This window comes from Dufourea novaeangliae, unplaced genomic scaffold (genome assembly GCF_001272555.1).
Source record: "Dufourea novaeangliae isolate 0120121106 unplaced genomic scaffold, ASM127255v1 scaffold8, whole genome shotgun sequence".
Taxonomy (NCBI): Eukaryota; Metazoa; Arthropoda; class Insecta; order Hymenoptera; family Halictidae; genus Dufourea; species Dufourea novaeangliae.
The window spans coordinates 2,575,136-2,602,495 of record NW_015373923.1 but is presented as its reverse complement, the minus strand read 5'-3'; the positions used below and the strand labels follow the sequence as shown (position 1 = coordinate 2,602,495).

The following is a 27,360-nucleotide window of genomic DNA, read 5'->3' as shown; positions in this document are numbered from 1 at the left end:
ACGTCACGTGGAATGCAAATCGCAGTAGAAACACAACGATTCCATTTGCCCCGCGGAATCCATCTGTGTGTATCGATCGGCGAACCGTCGATGCCACGGGCTCCCGGCAGTGTTCGTCGTGGAACAAATAATTCAGTGGGATGAGCAAACTGGGAATGAAAGTGATCCATTACCGATGGAACTGTACAGAGTAACACTGGAATCCACAGGTACCCTCTCTAATGAACCGTTTAATGATCGTTTTTCGCCTTTGACATTCCTTTCCCTGTGATCTGTCGCTCTCCCATTCGCCCGTGGTATAGAAAAATCTGGGACAAAGTCGGATAATTAAAGAAATAGCAAAATATTATTGTACAAATATTTGTTAAAAATAACGTTCTGAAACTGATTGGAAATAATTTGTATACAGTACTGATTCCGTGACTGTTATTATATCATGACAGTATACAGTAAATCATCGATGAGTGCTCGAAGGCCCCTCGGCACTGAACAATAAATATTTCCTAAATAAATCGCCATATACAACTAAAACAAATATTATTAGCTACAGAATTCTAAGCTCTAACACTCATCGAGAATTTACTGTAACAAGTTACTCTTCAACGTAATTTCATCTAAAAAAATGTTAATTTCCAAAGAAACAAAGGGTAGATAACATGGAACCTTCACGTGTCTGCTAACGAGTCGAATTTCACGAAATTATCCGTGTGTTTGACGCGAGAAACACGAAACATTTCTCGAGGGTGGGAGAGAGGTGGTGTCGGAGGTACGATAACGAGGAATCCTTAATCTCGCTGTCGTTTACTTAGCGCAAACTCCGCGAGCTTATGCTGATTAGCAAATACAGAGGAGTTTGTAGCACGCTAATCAAAACCGGGGAGGAACGATGGCTCGCCTGTGTAATGATATCGCAATGCGATCCATTTCTGAGAACGGGGGGAACACGTTTATCCGACGTTTTTCGTGAAATATCATTTGCAGGACTCGAGAATGAGAACCGACTGCGGAGTTAGTTAGCAAAACGTTACAAGAGACACTCGACTTCCCGTAAGATTCGAATTTGATTTTCCGTTAGATCGAGCGGAAATTGCGAGCGTTCGTTTGAAAAATGATTCCAGAAGATGAGACGAGTTTCGGGACGAGGGGAGGGTCAATATTGTTAGCGTTTAATAATTCGCAATTTCAACATCGTGTGTACCGGGCCGGCCTTAAAAGCAGACAGAGATTAATTGTGAGCGGGTTAATTACCTCTGAAGCGCCGTAGTTAACCGAAACACACAAGAGGCCCCACGGGGGGAAAAAAAAAAAGAAATACAGCACCGACGCGGGGGAGCTTAATTAACGCTTTAACCGTGGACCAGCGCGATGAGGAGGCCCTGTTGTACGAACAAACACGTTCAGCCTCGAACAGCTTTGTTGCTTTTCTCGCTAATGTCTGATAAACAGTTGCTGTCTACCGCTACGCACGATTCGTGTCTCACCCATGGTGGACTACCGAGATTAGAGATGGAACTCTGGAGAACTCTGAAGAGCACAATTATTAAGTGTGCCAACAAAGTTAGCTAGTAGTGTTCTTTGATTATGAGACGATATATTTTAAAGTAGAACTTGTGTTTGTGATCTTTCACTGACTAGGAACAGCGTCGAATATTGCAGAAGCATTATTAATATTAACGAAACAGCATAGATTCTATATTATAGATCATTGGATTCTATAGGAGTAGTCATTTCGCCAAGAAACGGTTCAAAGTTAGTGGTACACCTAATAATTTACTTTCAATGGTATAATAATTATAATTAATTAAGTAAATTAATAATTATAAGTACTTATTATACCATTGGTATAATAATTTACTTTCAATGGTGTAAATTTATTGGTACACCTAACAATTTACTTTCAATAGTATAATAATTAAGTAAATTAATAATTATAAGTCAATTATTATACCATTGGTAAAGTAATTTACTTTCAATTGTGTAAATTTATTGGCTACACCTGACAATTTACTTTCAATGGTATAATAATTAATTATAATTACATTATATTACCCTTGATATAATAATTAATTTCAGATTAATAATTTATTGTCAGAATTTCTGAGAACCATTTGGCCAATCTGTTAAAGTCGAATTATTGTTTCAGATATCGCTGGCGGTTACCTGTGCTTCGTCGTCAGTATATTCGGGATCGGTGTGGTAACGGCGGTAATAGGAGACGTGGCATCCTACTTTGGGTGCACTCTAGGAATCAAGGATTCTGTCACCGCTGTCGCATTCGTTGCTCTTGGCACCAGCATTCCTGGTAAGTCTAGAAGCAGATTTTTATATGCGTGAAAATGTGCAAAGACCACGATTCTTAAACAATACCCGAAGCTTCGTCTACACCTTCTTTTCAAAAAGTTAAAATCTAAATTCGTCTTCAGCAAATAAATCTCAATTCGCAGACACTGTTACTCTATCAAATAGATCTGTTTCGCTCCAGCAAAGAAATCGTTAGAACCGAGAAAGACAGGAAATCTCGCGGAAGGAACTCGCGTCATACCCTGAATGGCACAATTCACCCAGAGCTGCGTGATTCCTCGAGAAAAAAGATGAATCGCATGAGTTACGGTTGAATCAAGAGGATCCGAAGGAAACCCGTTTTCGCGGATGAAAACGCTTAGAGAAGTCAATAACTCGGCTTCCTGATTCCTCGAACATTGTTCCGTCTCTGTAGCAACGAGGATACACAACTTCCACTGAACGAACCGCACATATTTCCAGTCAACAGAATGAAGAAATACTTTCTCGGCATCTTCCGTTCCAGGCTTTTAAGATTTCTTCGGTTCAAACGAGATCCTAGACCAAAGGAAGTTTCTCCAGGACCAAAGGAACGAAAAGATTGTACGTTCGAACGTTTTACGATCTATAAGATCGTCAATCCAGGCTCTCGGAATTTGATCGAGAAACCACGACAAAAGGGGATGTCTGTGAACATTTTCGACGGTGCATTCATCATCTGCGAACGACTTCCAAGAAGACTCCAGCTATTTTTTGCAAAGCTTCTTATCCTCGAGGCAGTTCTGAAGTCGAGGGACCGACATAGGCTGGATACGTTCGACCCTGGCGATAAATCTTTCATGAAGATCCTGTCACACTGTTGGGAATTTTCCGTCTCTTGCGGTCGAGACACGCGGTTTCCCTCGACGGTTTCCTCTTCAGTCGAGACGGTTTCCTCTTCAGCCGAGTCGCTTTCACGAAAGGGGGAAGGAGGTGTTGCGTCGCGGAGTCCTTAACGCGATTGCTTTGATACTTCCCGACTTCACAGGCGGAATCGACTTTATGTGAATGTTTAAGACGAAGAGGACAAATACTTGGTGAAACGAGAAATAACGATTTGTTAAAAAAATAAATTAAATAACCAAGAGTAACGAAGATAAGTGGTTTTTGTGCAGAGAAGTTGACTGATCGATGGTTGATTATCGACTGAAGATTCTAACTGGATGTGACGATGGGATGAAGTTAGCTGGAGGGAGAATCTTTCCTATTGGCTAAAAGCTGTCGGTGTTTCCCTTAAGGCTAATTCGTCGATTTTACGATGTGGGTAGGTCACATCCAAGCGAGACGGAAAATGACAAAATAAGGTCGTTCCGCTTTAAACAGGCCGCCTAAATGCCTTCTCTATCTGTGATCATACGAGAAATATTTTTTACGTTATTTAAATTGTTTCCAGAGACGAATCAGACGATGGAACAAATTATACAAGTGAATTTAAAATTGCTAGACTACATTCTTTATAGTTAAAAACTTTTAGAGTTGAAGGTCATTTCAAGGTCATAAAATCTTTTAACACCGAAACACCTCTTCCGGGGAAAATGTTATTTCTCACGATTAGTTAATTCGAAAATTGTACCAATGCGTGCACCACATCTGTATTTTCATGAGAAAACCCCTGGAAATATTTTCTAGATACAACGTATACGTCAGACTAGATGTTAAAGGGTTAAGCTGCTCAACTTTCGCGAATATTGGACTTGCCCACGATCGGTACCACTCGATATATGAACGAACCACGGCCTCGAGATTGATCGAAATATCAAAGACCATCACGAGGAATAACACTTTTTCTGATATACTATATTTTATCCTTGATTTGCATTTCATCCTTGACCCCAGTATCGACGATGCTATACAGAGCTTTACTGTCTCGAACTACCAATCCCAACAGAGTATTATGACGCTCTATCGTGCGAGTACGGTTCGAATCGGTCCGAATCTGGCTCTAGATTAATGAACGAGCTAACAGACACGATCAAATACTGCGTCGCTCATCCTGTACACAGGGTGATCCATTTGAAATGGTACACGCAATTATCTCCTAAACTATTTATTATGGAAAAGTGTATTTCAAGAAAAGCTTACTTTGTTTCAAGGAGTAGATCTCGTGATGGTCACGAATCTTACCTAAATGAACGTGCCTTCGAGATTCTAAGGTGACCTTTAATTTTTCAAATGGAACAGAATGGATTCGGATAGACGTATAGCCCGTTCCATGGTGAATCCAACTATCTATAAAATAGTTGGTGTTCCAAGGTCACTCAAGGTCGCTTATTGCCATTCAAGGTCACCTTGAAATTTCGAAAACAGGTACATCTAGATAAGATTTATATCCACCACAAGATATCCCTCTGGAGACCAAGTAAACTTCACCTGAAACATTTTTATACGATATAAAATATCATATTTCACGAGATAATTACCTCTTTCACTTCAAATGGATCACCCTGTATAGATGAAACACAGTACCATAGTTACTCCCACACAGAGTTCACCGAAATGAACGAAAGACTCGGTAGATACGATTGAGCAGAATTGAGTAAAACTCGTATAATCCCGTGAATTTTTTAATTAAACATTATTACATTAAGCTCCGCTCGGCCGGTGTGCTCGAACGAGAATTTCCGGGCTCCATTCAGCCCGCCTCCGTACCCGTTTATTCCGGTAGTTTCATGTTGAAAGAGGAGGAGATTTGTAACCGCGGCTCGGTCAAGACGGCGCGCACGCTCTTTCACCCCCGAGACCCTTTTGAGAGAATCAAGTATCGGGTTTGTTGTGCAGGGAGGGAATATAGGGGAGAATAAGCCGCGATAAGCAGGTCTCTTTCAACCGTTTTTCAAGCCTGGGAACGGGTCCCGAGCTCTTCAGGACCTTTTCCATCGCGGTGTGGGTCCGTTTGTTCATCTGGCTACTCGAGACTGGAGATTTTTTTAGAAACTTTATAGAAAATATGCGGACAGGTATATTTACCTGGTCATACGTGGAACACCGTTTTGTTATGTGGGCTATGAATTGCTCCTTTGTGGGCGCGATGATTCCTGGCCTACTCGAGGTTGGAAAGGTCGTGTGAGAGCAGTTCCAAAGCTGAATCCACGTCCGCTACCTTTGAGCTTGTACGCTACATTTACCTGTAGAAATGGGGCGAATATAAAAGAAGATCAAAGGGATGGTTCCAGGAAAAAAAAAAATGGATATTCGCACGCGTCTGACCGGAGTTATACGGGAACGTATATAGAGCAGTGATAAACGCGCTCGCAGCCGGGCTGCCTGCGGTTTTCACGGGAGAACGCGTTTCCAGGACGATTCCTATTCGTTGCCGCGCGACACCCGGTCTTACCAGGGGAAACAAACCGACGTGGGAAGCACTTGCTCTCGCGCGAGTGTGAAATTCGACTCGGGCCATGTCTTTTAATTCTGAATTGGGAAACTGTTAGGTATGCCTGTGTGGATGTGAATATTTCAACTATTTTTATAGTTTTACTACAGTTACGATACGTTCTGCGCGCGTCAGAATTGTCTGGAACGTGGGGGACAGAATGCTAGTAGTTAGAGTCAACGGATATTTCGACTTCATCGAAGAGTGACTCTTCCAGAAAGGGGTGGTTTGGCTATTTTGCGTGCTAAAGGCAGCTGAAAGTATAAGTTCCAGTGAGTATTTTGAGCCCTTTGAATAGTTTTTACACGCGTCAGAATGATCTGTAAACGTGGAAGACCTGACGCTAGTAGTTACAGTCAACGGATTTGTTGACCGCATCGAAGGATGACTCTTCCAGAAGAGGGTAATTTAGCTATTTTGCGTGCTAAAGGCAGCTGAAAGTATAAGTTCCAGTGAGTATTTTAAGCCCTTTGAATAGTTTTTACACGCGTCAGAATAATCTGTAAACGTGGAAGACCTGATGCTAGTAGTTACAGTCAACGGATTTGTTGACCGCATCGAAGGATGACTCTTCCAGAAGAGGGTAATTTAGCTATTTTGCGTGCTAAAGGCAGCTGAAAGTATAAGTTTCAGAGTATTTTAAGCCCTTCGAATACTTTTTACACGCGTCAGAATGATCTGTAAACGTGGAAGACCTGATGCTAGTAGTTAGAGTCAACGAATACGCTGACTGCATCGAAGGATGGCTTCTCGAGAAGTGGGTAATTTAGCTATGTTTCGTACTAAACGTAACTGAATCTGTAAATTTCAGTGAGTATTGGTATTTTGAATCCTTCGAATATTTTCTACGCGCGTCAGAATTGTCAGGAATGTAGGATACACAATGCTAGTAGTTCGAGTCAACGAATACGCCGACTGCATCGAAGGATGGCTTCTCAAGAAGTGGGTAATTTAGCTATGTTTCGTACTAAACGTAACTGAAACTGTAAATTTCAATGAGTATTGGTATTTTGAATCCTTCGAATATTTTCTACGCGCGTCAGAATTGTCAGGAATGTAGGATACACAATGCTAGTAGTTAGAGTCAACGAATACGTCGACTGCATCAAAGAATGGCTTCTTGAGAAGTGGGTAATTTAGCCATGTTTCGTACTAAACATAACTGAAACTGTAAATTTCAATGACTACTCGTATTTTGAATCCTTCGAATATTTTCTACGCGCGTCAGAATTGTCAGAAATGTAGGATACACAATGCTAGTAGTTAGAGTCAACGGATATGCCGAGTGCGCCTACTTCCAGAAGAATAATCTAGGCATTCCTCGACCTAAAAATAACCAAAACCATACGATTCTCCTTGCATCTTAATTTGGAGTATATTTTCCATGCTCCAAAATATTCAGAATCTTCAATTTTCACGCTTGCGGGAAATTAGTGCCGATTAATGTACATTGTAAATATGCCCCGTCCAGTTGCATTGCAATTTAATTGGATGATCTAATATTAACCGTAGTTGCTATATACCGACGTGAAATTAGCTCTCGCTACCCGAAGTAGTACAGCCCCTAAAATGAAAACCCGCTGAAGGGTACACACGATAAAAACACGAGTCATCGTAAAACACCACTTATCACGGGATCGTTATTCTTCCATGGATAATGAATGAAACCGAGTCATTTTTTTTTAATAACCCGAAGCTAGCCAACCGAAATGCTGGAGCTAATGCAAATTACGAGGCCGCCGTGGACGATTAACATGACCAGCGTGAATTTATCAACGAATCGCACCGCTTCGCCCCTGCCAGTTCCGCGTTCCAGCTGGATTTTCGAGGCCAGTATATAAGGTGGCTGGTAATATGCGCGGCTGGGTGATAATTTATTACTCCTGGCCTTTGTACGCTCGAACAATGCTCGTACCAGGAGGCTGGATCGTGACCCTCCCCCTCTGCATCCGTGCCGATGCGCAAACTGAGCGGGTTCAATATTGTCTTCCTAAGAATATCCGTCAACCCTGACATGCCTGCACCCATAAAAGAAGCTATTCGAATCGATATAGCAAGTAGTATAATTCGAAGACCCCAAGATTCGAGTTCCTAAAAATGTCCATCAGCCCTCACAAGTCTACACCCATAAAAGAAGTTACTCGAATTAATATAGCAAATTATATAATTCGAAAACCCCAAGATTCTTCTGCCTAGAAATGTCCATCAGCCCTCACAAGTCTGTGCCAATAGAAAAAGTTACTCGAATTGATATAGCAAGTCATATGATTCGAAGATAGGTCTTCCAAACGTAAAAGAAATTAATGGAATCGATGTAGCAAGTGGTATAACCCAACGATTCATCATCCTAAAAATGTCTAGCAGTCGTGAAAACATTTCACTCGTGGAAGAAGTTATTTGAGTCGATATAGCAAGTGGTATGATTCGAAGATAGGTCTTCCAAACGTAAAAGAAATTACTTGAATCGATGTAGCAAGTGGTATAACCCAACGATTCATCGTCCTAAAAATGTCTAGCAGCCATGAAAAGTTTACACCCCTAAAAGAAGCAATTCGAATCGATACAGCAAGTGGTATGATTCGAAGATCCAAAGATCCATCCTAAAAATGTCAATCAACCCTAACAAGCCTGCATCCAAAGCAGAAATTATTCGAATCGCCATAGCGAACGATATAATTCCAAAATCCCTAGATCCTCAGCAATTCCCAAAGTTTAAACCCATCTGAAATCCGTCGTAAAGAGAAGCCTCTGTTTATCCCCCCGGGGCGGCAATAAATTTCATAAGAGCCGACACAGCAAGCCTCCATTACACAATCATTCGGTTCGAACCATTACAAGAAGGATCAAGAAGTTTCGAAACCACCTCCACACGTAATTTCGTCGCTGCGTTTGTTCTAAAAAAAAAAAAATATTTTCCGATTCTTGCTAGTAGCACAGTCAATATAACGGTGGCGAAGGCTGGAATAAGGGTTCGGGCACGTTTTGGGGGTAGAAAATACCGAGGGCAATATCGACGGTCTCGTAAACGGTGTTTAGAAATGGTGGAGGGGCAGAAAGAAATCCGCGAAGAAAATAAATAACACTTTGCGATCCGCCTAGTTGTTCGTACAGGGGAGAATCTTTTATTGCCGGAGTTTTCCTTCCTTTTACCGCCCGTGATTCTGGCTACCTTCGCGTTTACTACCGTACGAAAGTAACGTAATTAACCGCGGCTAGATTTATAGGGGACGATAAGTGTCCCCCGTCCGCTGGGTACATTCGTAAAATGTTTAAGAGAGCTGTTCCGGAAAATCCGAAGAGATTTGGCTCCCCGTTTAATTCCGCTTTCCGGTTCATTTCATCCAGGCTTGGGTATTATCCAAATAAAATATTTCAAAAATAATTGTTAACCGTTTGTAGTGCTGCGCAACGCGGTGGCACTTAAACGGTTTAGATAATATTGTATGTATTACATCGTCTGGCTAAATGTTATTGGAAATAGTCATGTGTTAATTTAATTGAACAGATGACTTATCTTTGGATTGTTCCATTATTTGGATTACAAATGAGATAATTTTTCATTTTCTTATTCGATCGAATATTTATTCAAATAGTTTCTTAAATATTCTCCAATTCTATCATGCATTATTCATTCTCTTATGTCAAATTATTTGCTCTTTTTAAATTATTTGAATTAAACACAAAATAAACTTGTTTTCTATTATTTGTAAAATAGAAATGATACAATAAATTCAAAGGATTTTTTGTTATCTCACTTTTGATTGATTTGATCCTCCCAAAATGTCGTTTCGCCCGATTGCGACGTAATTGGGGCGTCAAGGCACGATAACGGGTTATTAAAAGCTGTCGAGAAATAATATCCGCCGTACGTCAGGGTTTCGACAACTTTTATTAGGTGTCCCCGGTCGAGGCCGCCGGCCGCCCCATTACCAAAATGAATCCGTAAAATCTTGGACGGTAAGCCTCCAAAAACAGAGCTATCCAATTTTATATGGATTATATTCCGGTTCGCGAACGATTCGATCAATCGTCCGTCTTCGACGGAAGTGGAAGGGGGGCGTACAAGACTTTCGCATTTCCATTAGTCCAGACTCTTGGCGAATATTAAGATGCCTCTTAAGGCCCGTTTACACGTTCAAACATAATTCGCGCAAACTGACGTGTACATTCATATATGTGCAGATAAATATTAATTCTATCAATGCTTATTAATTTTCATCAATATTTTCCATTTTAAGAAAATATATAATACACTGCTTAATCAAAAATAATTAACCGTAGGATATGATGACAATGTAGAAAATTGAAATAACTGTGCGTTTATACAGTTCAACGTGTCCGGGTCTAACTACAATAAGTCTCGATAAGTGCAACATACTTGGGTCCACTTCGGAGCGTTCATGGCAAGGCACGAAAATTTTCAGTCCCTCGTAAATTTGTTTTTTGCACGAAATCGAGCCTCTGCTTAGTTCCTGTTACATTGTTTTAATTGATTCCAGAAGGAGAGCCCCCGTTGTTGGAAAAAAACGTTCGGTGTCGCACTAATCAATTATTTTGATACAAACCCCATACATATTCAATTGGATCTGTTCCAATTTTTCATAAAATAATATACTTTTTAGTTCATAAAGCATTTTCTTCTTTTTATATCCTATAAAAATACTTAAATAATTAAAAAAGGCCGTTACAGCTAAATGACGTATAAAGAGCGGCCATATAGCAAGGTGGTCCATATATATATTGGTGTAGTCCCAGTTCGCGGACAGATCGAACGTTTGTCCCGAAAGCAGAAAAATTTCCTCAAGAGGGGAGGATCGAATTACCCTGGTGAATGTTATTGCAACATTCAAGTCGAACTTCATCCGAAGGATGCAAGGAACCAATTCTCGAACTTCCGATAATATCGTAGAGCTTATAAGTCGGAAATCGCTTACGCGAATCGTAATTTATGGATCTGACAAAGAACGAGGATGGTCTCGTCGTAACAATCTCGAGAAGAGTTGGTCCGAACATGTTTCACCGTCGCGGGTATATCACGACGAAGGCCCACGGAAAGGAACAGGGACAATAAGAGGGGGTGGTTCTCCCTCTGATTTCAAGATTGCGGCCGGGCCGCCACAGAGAAGAGAGAAGCGATACTTCCGCTCTGAATCTTGGCTCGAACGGGCCGCCGCGGGTACGGTAGCTACCGAACCAGCATAAATATTTATGAGATCCGTGTGCCGGTTGCGGAAGTTTCCGCCGCGGCGATCGTAAAAGCGACGCCGGGAAAGCCAATGGTTCCTTAAATAATGCTCGAGCCGCGGAATTATACAAATTTCACCGATATCGAATCACGAACGGTCCGCGGGAACGGGGAAACAACCGTGCGATTGATTCGAACGGCCGTCGAGTCAATATCCGCGCGGGACCGTGAAAACTTTCGACTTTCTCGATAATGAATTCTATAGAAGAAATAATAGAATTCTAATAAAAGTCTATGTAAAAGAAAAAAATTCTAAGAAAAAGTCTATATAAAATAAATTCTATATAAAAGAATTCAATAATAGAAATTTTCATTCGAATATTTTATTTCGGCCTTGGAGGTGTAATTAACCGGTATGAGACGGATATTTTTGAAGATTAAAAAGAGTTACTGTTGCTTTTCATTATGTATTATTCGAAAAAGTTGTGTTCAACTATGGTGACAATATCTGGATCATTGCTTGACAGTTGGCCGTACAAAAAAATTCTTAACGAAATAAAGTGTGTCTGGCTACGAACGACTTTTTTCACTGTGGCAGTCAACGTGTTAACACAAACAATTTTTTTGTAAATATTTTAAATAGTTTTAAAGTAAAGTAATAGGGTTAATTAATTTCTATAAACTAACATTGTTCATAGAGTTTCTGAAATCCTGGGTCAAAGTAGATCCAGACACCGTCCATCCAAAGGTCCATTCGATTTTATCTTCAGCTCAATGTATTTCAAAGGATAAGAACGTAATAGTTTATCGAACGGTGCACACGAAAATTAACGTTCTTATCGCAGCTTCGGAACAAAAAAAAACGAAGGGAAATTCCAATTAAAGGTCAGAGGTGGTGGTAAACGCAGAATGGTAAACGGCCGTCAAGTGTCACCTAGTGCACGAACGGCTAGAACATCCGGTGATATTTTCATGAATTTTTATAACCATGTACAGAGAAAGAGAAAGAACGATGGTACCGATAGCGGCTCTTCAAGTCACGGAATATGCAAATTACCTCGATAATCCAGTTCTCCCATTGTACCACAGCGCGAACCGTACCCAACGCGATTAAATTAAAGTTTCAGGATGCACGGCGTCATACCGCCTGGGCCATTGTACCTTCAATTAACAAAGAAACAACGTACGTGCCGGCTCCGGTGAAATGAATTACTCGTTAGTGTGGCGTCGCATCGAGAACTCCTTCGAACGTGGAGCAGGATTTCTCTATCTCAGCTATCAATTTCCGTGACTCTGAACGTTAATTCACAAATTTATTCGAGAAAAAACAAACGCCGTCTGTGCAACTGGCAACACGTGTAATAAAGTCTCGATAACTGCTCGCTCAGAGCTGTAGGATAACTGGTCGTGAGGTATTTCGTTAATATCTCGTTAACAAAGCCTCGGATAACATTTTCGCTAAGGAAAAAGTTGTTTCAAATCATCCCAGGAACCCCTCATTTCCGGGAGTCGACGCTATTTTGGGACACCCTGTAGATACACACGAATGAATGTTCCCGCGTCGGGCCATTCGCGACAGCTGCGTGCATACGCACAGGCCGTTCTGATTGCCGTAATGGCCAATAACAAGAACTCCTCGTAAGGAACGCGGTGATGGCGCAATATCCCGTTAATGGCAATAAATTAAATTAAATTAAATTAAATTAAATATGGAGGAACAGGATCGGGATTAAACGGTAACGGTTTCGCTTACGAAAAATTCCTTATCGATTGCAGAACCACGCGGCTTGAGAGACGATGACAAAGTACAAAAGTAAGGGAACGGAAAGAGCAACATTAGCCGAAGTCGCCCGGTCGAGGCAAAGAGCCTCGGCGACGTTTTAAAAGTTCCAAAGGATATCGGAGCCAGACTCCCAGGGAAGTTTCTTTCGTAAATCTGAAAGTTGGTTCGCGCCGCTCGCAATTTATATCGCCTGGCTCCACCGCTTGGAAATACGACGATTGTTTCCCTGAATTCGCGTCCCTCAGAATGGTCCACTAAACTTCCGGGATCGTTGTTTCGCGACCGATGATGTCTTCTCTCGAGTCAGTGGCCGATCTAAAGGAGGACCATAGGCATGGGCGTAGCCAGGGGTAAGCAATGTAATTTTTTTCCTCCGTGAAGGGGAGGCAAAGTCCAATTTTTGTCTTCTAAAGTATTGCAAAACCCACTTTTTTTCGTCCAGGGGGGGGGGGCAAGTGGCCCCCTCCCTGTCCCCTGGCTACGCCCATGACCATAAGGGCGATCGCCTCCCCCCAAGACTTCACTCAGCAGTGTTCTCAACATTTTCATGAAAGTCCGAATTTTAAGGAAACTTTTTTCTCTATTTTTGACTGTGATAAATGATACGAAAGAGTCCAAGGAGGACAATAATATATGAAACAAACCTTCCATGGTTAATAATAAGTCGATATACATTTTTTGGAAGACAGAAGAAATTTGTTTTCACCATTTAACCTGCTAAATTTTTATTCTGGACTACTACCCCCCAAGAAAGGGCTCCTGAATCCCCCCTTCATTAAAGACTTCGAGATCCATTGCCCCGAAATTTGACCCTGTCGCGAGAACCGTTGACGAACCGACCGTTTGATCAGTCATCTAACGAATTTACGTTACCTGGATTATGCACGCACGTTCGTTACCAGATTCAGTGTGTGCCTGTTATTATTCCGTGAGGACGACGCCGTTGAACCAGGCTTTATGTATGCTCGGGTAAACGCAGCGAGCCACGTAAACTGCAAACTGGTACGGACGACGTGTCCGAGGTATGGCAAGGTGTTGCCACAAATCGCGGCGCGCCGCAGGCTTTAGTGCTCTCGTTGAATCTCAGCTACCGGATATATACTACTGGTGGGACGCGTCGCGTAACCTGCGGTATAGTATTCTCCCGTTGTATGTATGTACGTCGACTATCTTGAACGTACCCGTACACAGCGACGCGTAACGAGGACGGACCGCGATATTCCTTGCTCCTGGAATAGTACGTTGGAGCTTCGAACGGTTCGAATGGGAGAACGAGATGGCACTTAATTGGGAATCGAGGTAACGTACAACGAGAGAATATTCTATTGACGGAGTCTCGCTTAACAGTAATACGGCGATTACATTAATTGTGCATCGTTATTGGGCATTTCGAGGTCCCTTGTTACGATGATTTCCTTTGAATGTCGCGACTACGTTTCCGTTAACACGTTTGGCGACGATCTGGTGCCGATCTGGGCCTATTAGTGGACTCGTCGGTAAGGCTATCTAGTAGACCCTGCCTTAAACGCGGGGATAAACGAATAACTATGTCCACTTTGTATATTGCCGTTATTTGTAATAATATTAAAAAATGTTATATACAAAAGTTACACGGTATAGAGGGAGGCATATTGTGACACAAACATTTTAAGCGTGAGTGAAGGTATACAGGAGATTTCAAGGTCATCTCTATTTTTTTTAATGGAATGCTATGTTTTTTTTTATCGCGATGTGATAGCCGGTGTTGAGACGAGTTCATGCGAGCTATCATTGAAGGTCATGCAAGGTCAAATGTGGTAGTAAAATAAACTTTCTTACATTACAGAAGATGCTCTAGATTTAAGGGTGGAACGTACGCGGAAAGAAAATCTCTGAGGGTGTGATTTCATTGCAGATACGTTTGCGAGCAAGGTGGCCGCCTGCCAGGACAAGTACGCCGACGCGAGTGTCGGGAACGTGACCGGAAGTAACGCGGTGAACGTCTTCCTGGGGATCGGCATCGCGTGGAGCATCGCAGCCGTTTACCATGCCTGTCACGGCGAAAAATTCGAAGTGGAGCCCGGCAAGTCAGTACCGATTTTACCCTCACTTTTCGATCCCAAGTCTCCGCCCCTTTGAATCACCCTGTATCTATTTTAAACTGAACCTTAATTTTCCTTGTATCTTCTGGCGCCTAAGCAGTACCGATTTTACCCTCACTTCTCGATCTTGTACAGCTTCTTCCAAAATATATCATAGACCACTAAGTCTCCGCCCCTTTGAATCACGCTGTATCTATTTTAAACTGAACCTTAATTTTCCTTGTATCTTCTGGCGCCTAAGCAGTACCGATTTTACCCTCACTTCTCGATCTTGTACAGCTTCTTCCAAAATATATCATAGACCACTAAGTCTCCACCCCTTTGAATCACCCTGTATCCATCTTGAACTGAACCTTAACTTTCCTTATAGCTTCTGGCGCCTAAACAGTACCGATTTTACCCTCACTTCTCGATCTTGTACAGCTTCTTCCAAAATATATCATAGACCACTAAGTCTCCACCTCTTTGAATCACCCTGTATCTATCCTAAACTGAACCTTAATTTTCCTTGTATCTTCTGGCGCCTAAGCAGTACCAATTTTACCCTCACTTCTCGATCTTGTACAGCTTCTTCCAAAATATATCATAGACCACTAAGTCTCCACCTCTTTGAATCACCCTGTATCTATCCTAAACTGAACCTTAACTTTCCTTACAGCTTCTGGCGCCTAAGCAGTACCGATTTTACCCTCACTTCTCGATCTTGTACAGCTTCTTCCAAAATATATGATAGACAACTAAGTCTCCACCCCTTTGAATCACCCTGTATCTATCTTAAACTGAACCTTAATTTGCCTTATAACTTCGGGCGCCTAAGCAGTACCGATTTTACCCTCACTTCTCGATCTTGTACAGCTTCTTCCAAAATATATCATAGACCACTAAGTCTCCACCCCTTTGAATCACCCTGTATCTATCCTAAACTGAACCTTAACATTCCTTACAGCTTCTGGCGCCTAAACGGTACCGATGTTACCCTCATTTCTCGATCTTGTACAGCTTCTTCCAAAATATAAGATAGATCACTAACTCTCCGTCCGTTTGAATTACGATATAGGTATCTATCTTGATCAGAATCTCAAGTTTTTCTTGAATCTCAGTCCTCCCATATTTGAACGACGTGTGGCAGTCAAAGTGTTAAACATCCATATAAAAGGCACATGGCGTATCGTTCGTCTGAACATTAACATCCACGAAGAAAGATCCAACGACTCCCCACTCCATAGAAACGAATCTCGCGAACGTTCGGAGTCCTTTTACGAGATAGTAGGAAACATTACGGCGGAGACTCGAGGCAACGAGATACTCATCTGCGCCACAATGCATCGACGAGACAGGGATCGGATAAGGCGCGACAAGGCGGAAACGAAACAATATCAGGTGGAGCCCGATAACCGGCCCTGTCATTTCCTGTCTACGATCTCCATAATATGGAAGTGCTTGGAAGAAATTTGGCCCGCGATCTGCGACAGAAACTGGCGACGATTTTTGCTTGTCGATTTATAGGCCGAAACGTGATCGGCGCCGATGACAGTGTCACCTGGCTTGGAAAACTGTTATCCCCCCCGCGGACGTATCGACAGGAATATTTTCCTGGGCGTAATATGCCCTATCGATATTTCGTCCAATATCGGGACATACAGGACAGCTGCTTTAGAAAAGAGCCGATCAGCCGTGTGAACCGAGTCCGTTTTACTTCTAGAATAAATCGTGGATTATAGTTCGAGGGAATAGGAACTATATACGAGGTGTGTTTAAACAGTAACAAGACTGGTTGTCAAGAAATGTAAAATAGTAACAAGTGAACTACAAATTAACACTAAAGGTGTGTATCCAAGCGTTGCAATCGTAGCGTATGAAAATGTACCATTGAGTGATACAATACAAGGTTATGCAACAAATGGATACGCACCTTAATAGTATATGGTTTCCCAAGAGAACTATTTTGAAGACGATAATATTGACTTCTAGCTGAGTTGCTAATCACTATTCCTATAGAATCAGTCTCATTATCCTCTAAACATATCCTCCTATACAGGGTGTCCCTAAATATCTTCTACTCCCAAGAACCCTACATTTCTGGAAGTCGAATTTGATCGCTATTTTGGGACACCCTGTATAATGGTAGTTATTCAGCCGTCCAGGTAAAACAAAGAAGATTCGTTGCCATGAGGGTGATCGACGAACAGAGAATCAAACGTAAGATCGTCTAGCTGAGAACAGTAATTCCATTTTTATGATCAAGACCTAGCCACCGCCTCCCATTTGTACAGGGTAACGCGTATCGAACGGCAGGCACAGCACGGGCTTGTTTTCCCCGTGAAAACCGGAACGACCGCGGTTTCCAACGAATTCGATCATAAATATTTACGTGGGGCGCAGCAGAAAGCGGCACAGCGCTGGTGGGTGGGGTGGTTCGATCGAGCCCTTGGAGTCGTTGCTCACCGGTAATCAGGTGTTTCCTATGCAAGACACCCGCGGATGCGTTTCCGCGGTACATCCACAATTTTCTCCGCTACTGGGGAAATCTCGCGAACCGGGGATACATCCGATTCCTTCGTATGAATTTCACGAACACTTGTGGGAAACCGTATCTCGACGAGCTTATCGTAACACGTTCACGCATCCTCTAAGAGGGTCCCGCAGACGATACAATTACCAATACAAATACTGTATTTCAGGTTGTACGACAGGATGGATAGACAGTTCCAAAGGCAGATTGACAGACGCAATAAACGTGTTGCAACTGTCTTTCAAACGGCCGAAGCAATTTATGTTCTGCAGTTAGTTGTACGATAAATCCTTCCAACTTGTCTTCCAACTTCTCTTCCAACTTGTCTTGCAATTTGTCTTGCAACTTGTCTTACAACTTGCTGTGCAACTTGCTGTGCAACTTGTCTTCCAACTTGTCTTGCAACTTCTCTTCCCATTTGTCTTGCAACTTGCTGTGCAACTTGTCTTGCAACTCGCTGTGCAACTTGTCTTGCAACATGTCTTGCAACTTGTCTTGCAACTTGTCTTGCAACATGTCTTGCAACTTGTCTTGCAACTTGTCTTGCAACTTGCTGTGCAACTTGTCTTGCAACTTGTTTTCCTACTTGTCTTGCAACTTGTCTTCCAACTTGTCTTGCAACTTGCTGTGCAACTTGTCTTGCAACATGTCTTGCAACTTGTCTTGCAACTTGTCTTGCAACTTGCTGTGCAACTTGTCTTGCAACATGTCTTGCAACTTGTCTTCCAACTTGTCTTGCAACATGTCTTGCAACTTGTCTTGCAACTTGCCGTACAACTTGTCGTACTGATGAACTTCAATCGGCTGGATCCTCGAGGCTTTCAGGGAGGACGCGTCGAGTTCAAGGGTGTTTAGTTTTGAACGGCAAACTAGAAGGGTGTTGATTTTGGGCAGGCTCGAGGAAAACTCATCAGCTGACACGGTATAATTGATATCGAAACGATCGTGTCGGGCGACGTTGATCCGCCGCTGAGCCCATATATCATTGGTATTGTAACAGATGCATCCGCGGAACAGGGGATCGTAGTAACGCGACTTGGACCCAGATGGCGCCGCCATGTTCTCGATCGTTTTCGCTGGACGTATCGAATCGAGTTCGCATTAACCGGAAACGCGGGTGTCGAAAATTGTTTGTGTGAATTGAAAAACAATATCGTCGAACTAAAAACATTTGAACCACTAACTGTTTAGTTTCAGATTTGTAGCCGTTTGTAGTATTTGACTTCTATTCGTATTGCAACATTTCTCTTCTGCTTGAATAGATACCAGATACCACATGACGCCTTGAAGACGTCCATTTTACGGCTATTTTAGGTCCGTGACGTCTTTAAGCCGTCTGTGTGCTATCTGTGACATACCCTCCCGCATTAAAATATTAGGACACTTATCGAATATGCAGTAAATATTAAAAGGCATTAGGAAATTCCTACAAGTCTGAAATAAATATTGTCTAGCGAATATTAAAACAATAAAGTAATAAAAGTGGCCTGAAATGCATCATTTTTACGAGACACAATCACAGTTTCTTCATACAAACCCGATGTCCTAATGCTTATAAGCGATAGTGTACCTGAATATAAGAGTATAATTGACGAAAATGATTCTGTCCACGACAGCCTGGCCTTTTCCGTGACGCTGTTCTGCACGGAAGCCTGTCTGGTGATCCTGGTTCTGCTACTGAGGCGGACGAAGAGCATCGGCGGCGAGCTGGGAGGGCCTTTTGTACCGAAGGTGGTCACATCCTCGATCCTCTTTTCCTTGTGGGTGTTCTATCTGGTCATGTCGACCCTCGAGGCCTACGGCGTCATCGAGGGCTTCTAAGGAGCCCCCGAGGAAACGCCAAACGTGTCGGCCTACCTGCTGTCGCGTGTTATCTTAAACTGTTTACGTCCGCCAAGGCGTGTGCTCAACGAAACGTTCTCTCGGTAAGTGGTGCACACATTCGTCGACATACCACTGGTGTTCCAAACTGTATTGCACGTCTATTATAAAATCCACAGCAAGTGTATTAAATTTCATTAACCCCTTGTCATACGATTTTGTTTTTTTACGACTTCGCTCCCTGGAATTATTTTATCGTTAATATTTTCCCATATAGAAAAGGAATTCTTAATATTAAAACTAAACCTTAAATATTAATACCAGCGGAACAGTATTTCACGTAGACTCAAAGAAAAAGAATGATATACATGTTCACTAAATTCAGTCTTTTTTATCACGTGACTGACACGATGTTGCAAGCCAAGGGGTTAACCCTGGCTTTATAGCTCTTATTTTGGTCTAATATTTATCATCACTTATCTCTAGTACCTTAACTATTATAAATATCTAACTATAGTTTTCAAGATGTACAGGAAAATAGGAAAATACAACACTAATTTTTAAGGGTTGGTTTCTGCCTGAATTTCTTTCTTCTCTTAAGTATCTTATTGGAGGAAGAATAAAATAGAAAATTCGTTGCTTCTGATGAAAATTTTGTTTCTTTTATTATATTTGGGGGTGCCCTATAGGCTATAAATGCATAAAATCCGCTGTCTACTTATCACAGTGCGTGCAATACCTTGGAAAACCAGTGTAATACACCAACACAGTGTTACCTATAAAATACTCTCGATTAAATTGAAAATTCGATAGTTCTCTAGACAACGCCATGGAAAATCCTCTATCCACAAACAACTTGTTATCGGTGGTAGGCTTATGCGAGTCTGTACTATAAACGATCCACGGATAGCTAACGAACATCGCTCTATTTTCGCCCCTCGTCATTACTACACCCGCGAGAGAAGCAAAGTACCACCCTGTATCGCTTTACACCCAGGAAATCCGTCGTTAACGAACCACGGTTACGTGTCCCAAAAACACGCAGTTGGCTTCGTCTGATCAGGCCGTTTAAATATAGCATCGGAGCGTCGCGACGCTAAAAAATCACGAAAAATCGTTTCTGTCCGACGAGTATTCGCGACGACCCAAATTCACGGAACACGAATTTCATCGTAGAAAATCGAGGAAATAAGGGAGGAATGTGAAGACAGTTTTTTATCCGACCGATTTATCGTTATGTTTTTTTTTTTTTTTGTTTGTTTCTCCTTTGCAGGACAGAAGGGAAGTGGAATCGAAGGGGGTGCGATTTCGCTGGGCGAACAACGAGCTTCTACCCGCCGGAATACTGCTACTGGTCGCTTTCACCCTCTCCCATCCACCCCCGAAATCCGGGACGATTAACAACGAACGGGATATCGCGTGACGTTTGTGTGAAAATAAAATGTTCGTGTATACGTGTTGGGTACCTGTATAAGGACAGAGAATGAACGAGGAACGCGTGGATGTGTATTATGTGTGACTGGGAAAATGAAGAACGGAACGAATAATTGAACGATACGTGTGGTAGTAGATTAAGAAGAAACTGCAAGATAGAAAACGAAAAAGAAGCTTACGTGTGAGAGGAAGAACAGTGAGTTTGCCTTAAATTAATTTAAACGGATAAAACTAACGAGAGGAATATACTGTAGGTAAGAGAATAAACAAAAGCGTTCTAGTCTCGAGCCGTGTGCCTCGTACGTTCACGGCGGTTATCCAAATGGAAAAGAATATATATATATACTATATTACACGCATATATATATATATACACACATAGCAATACAGAGAGGCAGACAGAGGACACACACAGGTAAAATAGCATATTTATTTAATCCTCCGAGGAACGCAGGTTTCTATGGTATTTTAGTAGCGAAGATTCTATGGCAGGGTCATTTTTTCCCTCGGAGAACGATATTGTAACGCTAATTTTCTATAAACATGCATTACCGTACCGATATATTCCTTTCAGCTCTCCGATCCTCGATGCTTCGCCTCGTGATGCAAGCCCGAGGGGGTGGGAATCGTAGTTGCGTTTATGTCAGAACGGGAGATCGGATCGATTTGCATCGCAATGTCGGAGTCCTTAAAGCGAATACGAGACGAACACAGTCGACGATGCTTGCAGGAAGAGAATGGGGAAAATGTACAATGAGATAGGATGTACGTTTGGAAATTGTAAAAATTCCTTTCGATACAAAGGAGAAATCAAGGAAAACACCCTTCAGAAGGAAGGGAAATTTCAAGGAAATCGATTTTCGAAAGAAGGGTCAATTTCAAGGGAATTCAACCTTCAAATGAAAGGGAAATTTCAAGGAAATCAACCTTTAAACGAAAGGAAAATTTCGAGGAATTCAACCTTCAAATGAAAGGGAAATTTTAGGGAAATCAACCTTTAAACGAAAGGAAAATTTCAAGGAATTCAACCTTCAAATGAAAGAGAAATTTCAGGGAAATCAATCTTCAAATGAAAGGAAAATTTCAGGGAATTCAACCTTCGAATGAAAAGGAAATTTCAGGGAAATCAACCTTCAAATGAAAAGGGAATTTCAAGGAATCCAACCTTCAAATAAAAGGAAAATTTCAGGGAATTCAACCTTCAAATGAAAAGGAAATTTCAAGGAATTCAACCTTCAAATGAAAAGGAAATTTCAAGGAATTCAACCTTCAAATAAAAGGAAAATTTCAGGGAATTCAACCTTCAAATGAAAAGGAAATTTCAGGGAAATCAACCTTCAAATGAAAGAGAAATTTCAGGGAATTCAACCTTCAAATGAAAGGAAAATTTCAGGGAATTCAACCTTCAAACGAAAGGAAAATTTCCAGGAAATCAACCATAAATCGCACAGTTCTCGAACAGAAGGGAAAACACCGATAAGAAAAAGCCGCCCTTTCGCGATCTTCGTCGATCAAAAATCCGTTCGCCGTCACGACGAAACATATTTCTTATGTGTTAAGGACAATTAGGTAGCCCGAGAAACATAATTAATTGCGGATCGTGGTACGCAAACCGATGCCGACGGCCTTCGCTCGAATGTCAAAGTTCTCGTTTTGGTGTTCACTGCCTTTGATCGAGGGTCGCTCTGTATCGCGTTGCTCGCGACGTGTTAGCTTAAGAGGATCGAAAAACGGACATCAGAGGAGTCACACACAAACAGCTTCGAATTGCGATGTTGATAGGAATAATGAATCTCTTGTTACCACTAGAATAGGGAATAATGGCTGTTTAAGGATCCACGAAGACCACCTGTTCGACTGGTCATTAATGATCGCAGAAAGTGAAGGAGAAGAGCTCTCGAAAATTGCTTCAATTGGCTGATACTTTCTATCCTAAGTGGAGTAACAAGAGGCAGAATCGTCGTGAATCGATATTCAAGAAGTGTAAAATTGTTCTCAGTGAGAACAATCGTTCAATGGATTATAAGGAACATTGTAAGACAGTCTACTGGCTGGATTTAGTTAGCGTCCTTAGGGAAACGTGCGGTCGACAATTAGGCCGCGTAGGAATGTAACATACACAGAAAAAGGTTGTAACTATTGATTAACACGATGATACTTTATTGTTTTCGCGAGGCCCCGAATGAATCGATTGGAATTTACTCTCGACTACTTTCTTATGGATGAAGATCTGAGAACAACGTTGCTGTTGATTCTTGAAAAACGTAGAGGAATCATGATCGCAGATCCTCGAAGGCAAAGGTGACTTTTCTCTTCGTTCGAGGATATGATCGACCGAGAGTCGTTAAAAATTGAAGTCGAGAGGATTATTCTCGAGAGAGTTGGAACGTACGAGGGCCCGTATATATATCACGGGGATCGAATCAATCGCGGACGACTTCTAAATCGTTTGCAGGCAGGAGAAACGAAAGCTAGAAAAAAAGAAAGTAAAAAGGTAACGAAGAAACACCTGCAAGCCACGCGTTTCTCTTCCCCTTTTTTTTTTCTGTGACTCGAAAAATCGAACTGACCCGAATCATTTCGAAACTCGACGTTTTTACCTATATTCCGTGCGAACACGATCCATCCTTGGACCTTCGACCTCGTTAATCTCGAAATCGCGATTCGGAGCACCGCCCCGTTTGAATATCCGTTTCCGATAGGGTATCGACGTTCACCTAGCGCTGGATAAAACAGAGCCTTTGGCTCCTGAAAATAAAACAGAATCGACGTGAAGGGTTCATTGTTCCGTACACGCGAACCTTACAGATATCATACTCTCATTATAAAATCGCGAAAGACATAGACGCACACCTATATCAGACGTTCCATCAATCGCAAAACGACTCAGGCCACCGATGCCACTGACGAACGCCACACGCACACAGAGACAGAGGAGGCAGTCGTTCTCTATCCGCGTTTTCGTTATCGGGAAAGCCTTCTCGGTGGACTGGGCGTGCTGTCCTTCGGGAAATTAGTGACGCAGGATCCCTCGCGGTGAAGATTAAGGAACGACAAACCGTAAATCTCAATGATACGCTAATTTCCCTGAGAAACTTCCATGAATTGATCTTAGAGATTCCTCTTGGTAGAAAGAGGGGATAGCCTTGCTATCGAATCTAGAAAATTGCGTGTTAATTAAATGAAACCCTGACACGTTAAATTTAACCTTCGATCCCCCTTTGAAGGGTGTCCAATTACCTTATGATTGGGATAGAAAAATTCAAAAATCAGAAGGAAATACAGTGAATTTTCGATTATGGCTTGAAACAGTTATCGTAGAGTGAGAAATTCTAGTCGAAGCAGTCGACAAAGATTAATAGCAATAAAACAACGATGAAATTTTTTTTGTTTTTGGTTCTTTAGTTATTGAAAATTTTAGAGAAGCCACAAGGGGGAAACCTTCAGTAGCGGGAGTCAAGCAGAAACATTTAACGTAGAATTGACTCCGAGCACTTATCGAGACTTTACTCTAAAACGAGAGTGACAGCAGATTTGGAGCTGCTCCTTTCGGACTGCCTGCAAACGATTGCCACGGAGGGTTAAATTAACCACGCTCTAACCCTTTAACCCGTTCCGCGACGCAACCGATTACGCAGAAGATCACGCGCGAAAACACGTTTTCATTTGACTCTGTTACGAGAACAGAGGCGTGATAAGGCGAACGCAACGGAATCATCGGGGAGAGACGACGACGTCGTCCGCCCGCGACGCCAGCCAAACATCACATAGGTATATACGTATGTATGTATAAATGAGAAGAAGAAAGAAAAGAAGTATATAGTGTATGTATACACACGACATAGATATTTTAATAAGAGAATCGTTCAAAGAGATTTAATATATATATATATATATATAAATTATACATATATAAATACCGTATTGTAGGACGTATATGTAGACGACACTCAATAGCAAAGCGTTGAAGTGATAAACCGTAAATGGGATCCGGAACGTTACCGAATTCCCGTCCTACGACCGCTGCTGGCCGAAACGATCGTCGTTGTGGCCACGAAAAACAAAAATCGAACGCCCTGATTGCTTAACCGACACGACTGGACGCTAAGCTACTCTTTCCAAACAGAATACATTCTGCTAACGAGTACCTGATTCATCCATCGATTTGCTTTCGAAATTAATCTCTGCAATACACAACTGACGCATCGAAGACTATTACAGGCCTTCAGAAGCAGATCTCATCGTGTTCCTACCGATCTTTTTTATGTTCTTTCTCGCGAGAGTACTTTTCCGGTCGTATTAGTTCAAGAAACCCAGTCGTATTAGTTCAAGAAACCCAGTCGTATTGGTTCGACGATCCCAATCGTATTGGTTCCAGGAACCCAGTCATATTTGTTCGAGAAACCCAGTCGTATTGGTTCGAGGAACCTAGTCGTATTGGTTTGAGGAACCCAGTCGTATCGATTCGACGATCCCAGACGTACAGGTTCGACGATCCTCATCGTATGGATTCGACGATCCCAATCGTATTGGTTCAAGGAACCCAGTCGTATTGATTCGACGATCCCAGTCGTATTGGTTCGAGGAACCCAGTCGTATTGGTTCGACGATCCCAGTCGTATTGGTTCGAGGAACCCAGTCGTATTGGTTCGAGGAACCCAGTCGTATTGGTTCGACTATCCCAGTCGTATTGGTTCGAGGAACCCAGTCGTATTGGTTCGTGGAACCCAGTCGTATTGGTTCGTGGAACCCAGTCGTATTGGTTCGTGGAACCCAGTCATGTTGATTCGACGATCCCAGACGTACTGGTTCAACGATCCCAGTCGTATTGGTTCGAGGAACCCAGTCGTATTGGTTCGAGGAACCCAGTCGTATTGATTCGACGATCCCAGACGTACTGGTTCGACGATCCCAATCGTATTGGTTCGAGGAACCCAGTCGTATTGGTTCGACGATCCAATTGTGGTGGTCAGTTCCAACGGAAGTCAACTCTACAAATGTCTTTGGCCCTGGATTAGAACCGTACATTCCGTATGGAATCGAATCAACGACACCTAATCAAAATTGCTCATTCGACGATCGTGGCGCGCGACCAGCGGGATTATCGGGCGGGGAATGCACGGAAACGAACGATCTCTCTTCTTCGTGCATTTTACTCCAATTACTCTTCATCCTGCCTCGCGTGCGCGCGCGCGCGCGAGTCCTTTTCAATCCTACTAAGCGGGGGAGGACCCGCAACAAAAACGAACTCGGAACCGGCGCGACGCGCGTGTTTATGCCACGAACGGTCTCGTTTGAATTCGCCTCGTTTTTTTTTTTTTTACTCTTTCCATCCTCACGAATCGCTCTTTCTTTCGTTTTCTCCCTCGTTCGCGGATTTTATTTTTTTTTTTTTATTTCAACGAGTCGAACCCGTCACGCGTAGCCACGGAACAAACGAGTTTGATTTTCGTCCAGGCATTTTTCATTCCGTGTTTCCCATTCACGCGTGTCTGTGTGGCGGTTAACGTTCATTTTTTTTCCCTTTTTTCATGTTATCCCCTTGTTTCTTTTCGCGGTTATTCACGAATACGGGAATTCCATAAAGCTCTGCGCGACATTTATCGAACCGACCGTTCGCGGATAAATATTGTTTCACTACAATTAAGACGACACGTGTTCGATGGGACGTTCGAGTGCCAGTTTTCTATTATATGGGTAGTTCACGATCGATTGTTCTCGGTTAGCGAAACAATACCGATCGATTTTCTACATTTTAAAAGATTTTGTGGTGTTATCGTTTCGAAAGACTTAAGAAGTACCCACCAATTTCTCTAAACGAATCAGAATTATTGTATAATCACGACCATTCGAGGGTTCCATTCGATCGGGTCGATACACTTATATTGTTAACGTAGGACAAGTAGAACCGAGATGACAAACACAAGCGGGAATAAACGCAATTTCCCTCTATAAATAAACAATTCTCTGTTCGCTCGAATCTAAGGATCCGTGATCCTGACGTGGTCAGCCCTCCCAAAACCTTTATCGACAACCTGGAATCGTTAGGGTATAAAACACCGTGTAATTTCGTAGAGTCGATTAACGATCAAATCAAAGAAAGTAGAAAGATGAAAAAAAAAAAACAGGCCAAATTTTACACAACATAGTGGAATTAGTAAACGTGACGCGTGTGTGGGTCGATTACGTTCAGTGTTTATACGTTTTGTATTTTCTATACGAATTAACTATTGGCGTTCGAATAGAACCTTAGTGGTTGAAGATCTTTAGTTTAGAATTGGCGAATCGGCTAGATTTCGTAGGGTTTCGTTGTTGTCGCGAACGAACCGAACCAAATCGAGAACGAACGAATCCACGGTAGATGCAGATTCTTCGAGACTTATAATAAAACGAAAAGACTTCTCTCGGGAACGAGCGTCTGAATCCTCGTTTCCCATTATCAAACCTTACCGACCAATTAAAACCCTCCCCTTTGACAAATAGCCATTTTTCGTCCATATCGAGAACAAAATTCGTTCTTATTCGTGACAATGATTTCTCTCTGTTTATCGATCGTACCAGTCTCTCTCCTATATCTTTAAGGCGAAGTTCAGTTGTTTTTTAAATGACAATCAGAATAAGGATCAATCTTATATCTATTAGAGAAACATTATACTCGTTCGATGAGTAGAGAATCGACATCAATAGCTACCACCGATTAGCTTAATTCTTCTTGATGTTTTCTCTCGTTGCAATACTTTTCGACCAAAGAAATTAATTAAACGTTAACCCTTCTAGTACCTCATAAGTAGACTGCGAATCTTATGCATTTATAGCATGCAGAAATATTGTTCAACTTTTTAGTTTATTTTC

At 42.1% G+C, this 27,360-nt stretch overlaps 1 protein-coding gene and 1 long non-coding RNA gene across 4 annotated transcripts in view; one reads left to right on the top strand and one right to left on the bottom strand.

Annotated features, from left to right (window-relative positions):
- The window catches only part of LOC107195017 (sodium/calcium exchanger 1), a 124,102-nt gene extending 105,028 nt beyond the window's left edge, over nucleotides 1-19,074 (top strand). For all 3 annotated transcript variants that reach the window (XM_015584766.1, XM_015584765.1, XM_015584764.1), the window contains exons 6-8: nucleotides 2,144-2,302; nucleotides 14,555-14,726; nucleotides 18,870-19,074. In XM_015584766.1, coding sequence (XP_015440252.1) covers nucleotides 2,144-2,302; nucleotides 14,555-14,726; nucleotides 18,870-19,074 — 536 coding nt within the window. The remainder of the gene's footprint in view (nucleotides 1-2,143; nucleotides 2,303-14,554; nucleotides 14,727-18,869) is intronic.
- Nucleotides 2,250-27,360, bottom strand: part of LOC107195018 — a 34,251-nt gene continuing 9,140 nt past the window's right edge. Inside the window, exon 3 of the long non-coding RNA XR_001516353.1 lies at nucleotides 2,250-2,308. This is a non-coding gene — a long non-coding RNA (uncharacterized LOC107195018). The remainder of the gene's footprint in view (nucleotides 2,309-27,360) is intronic.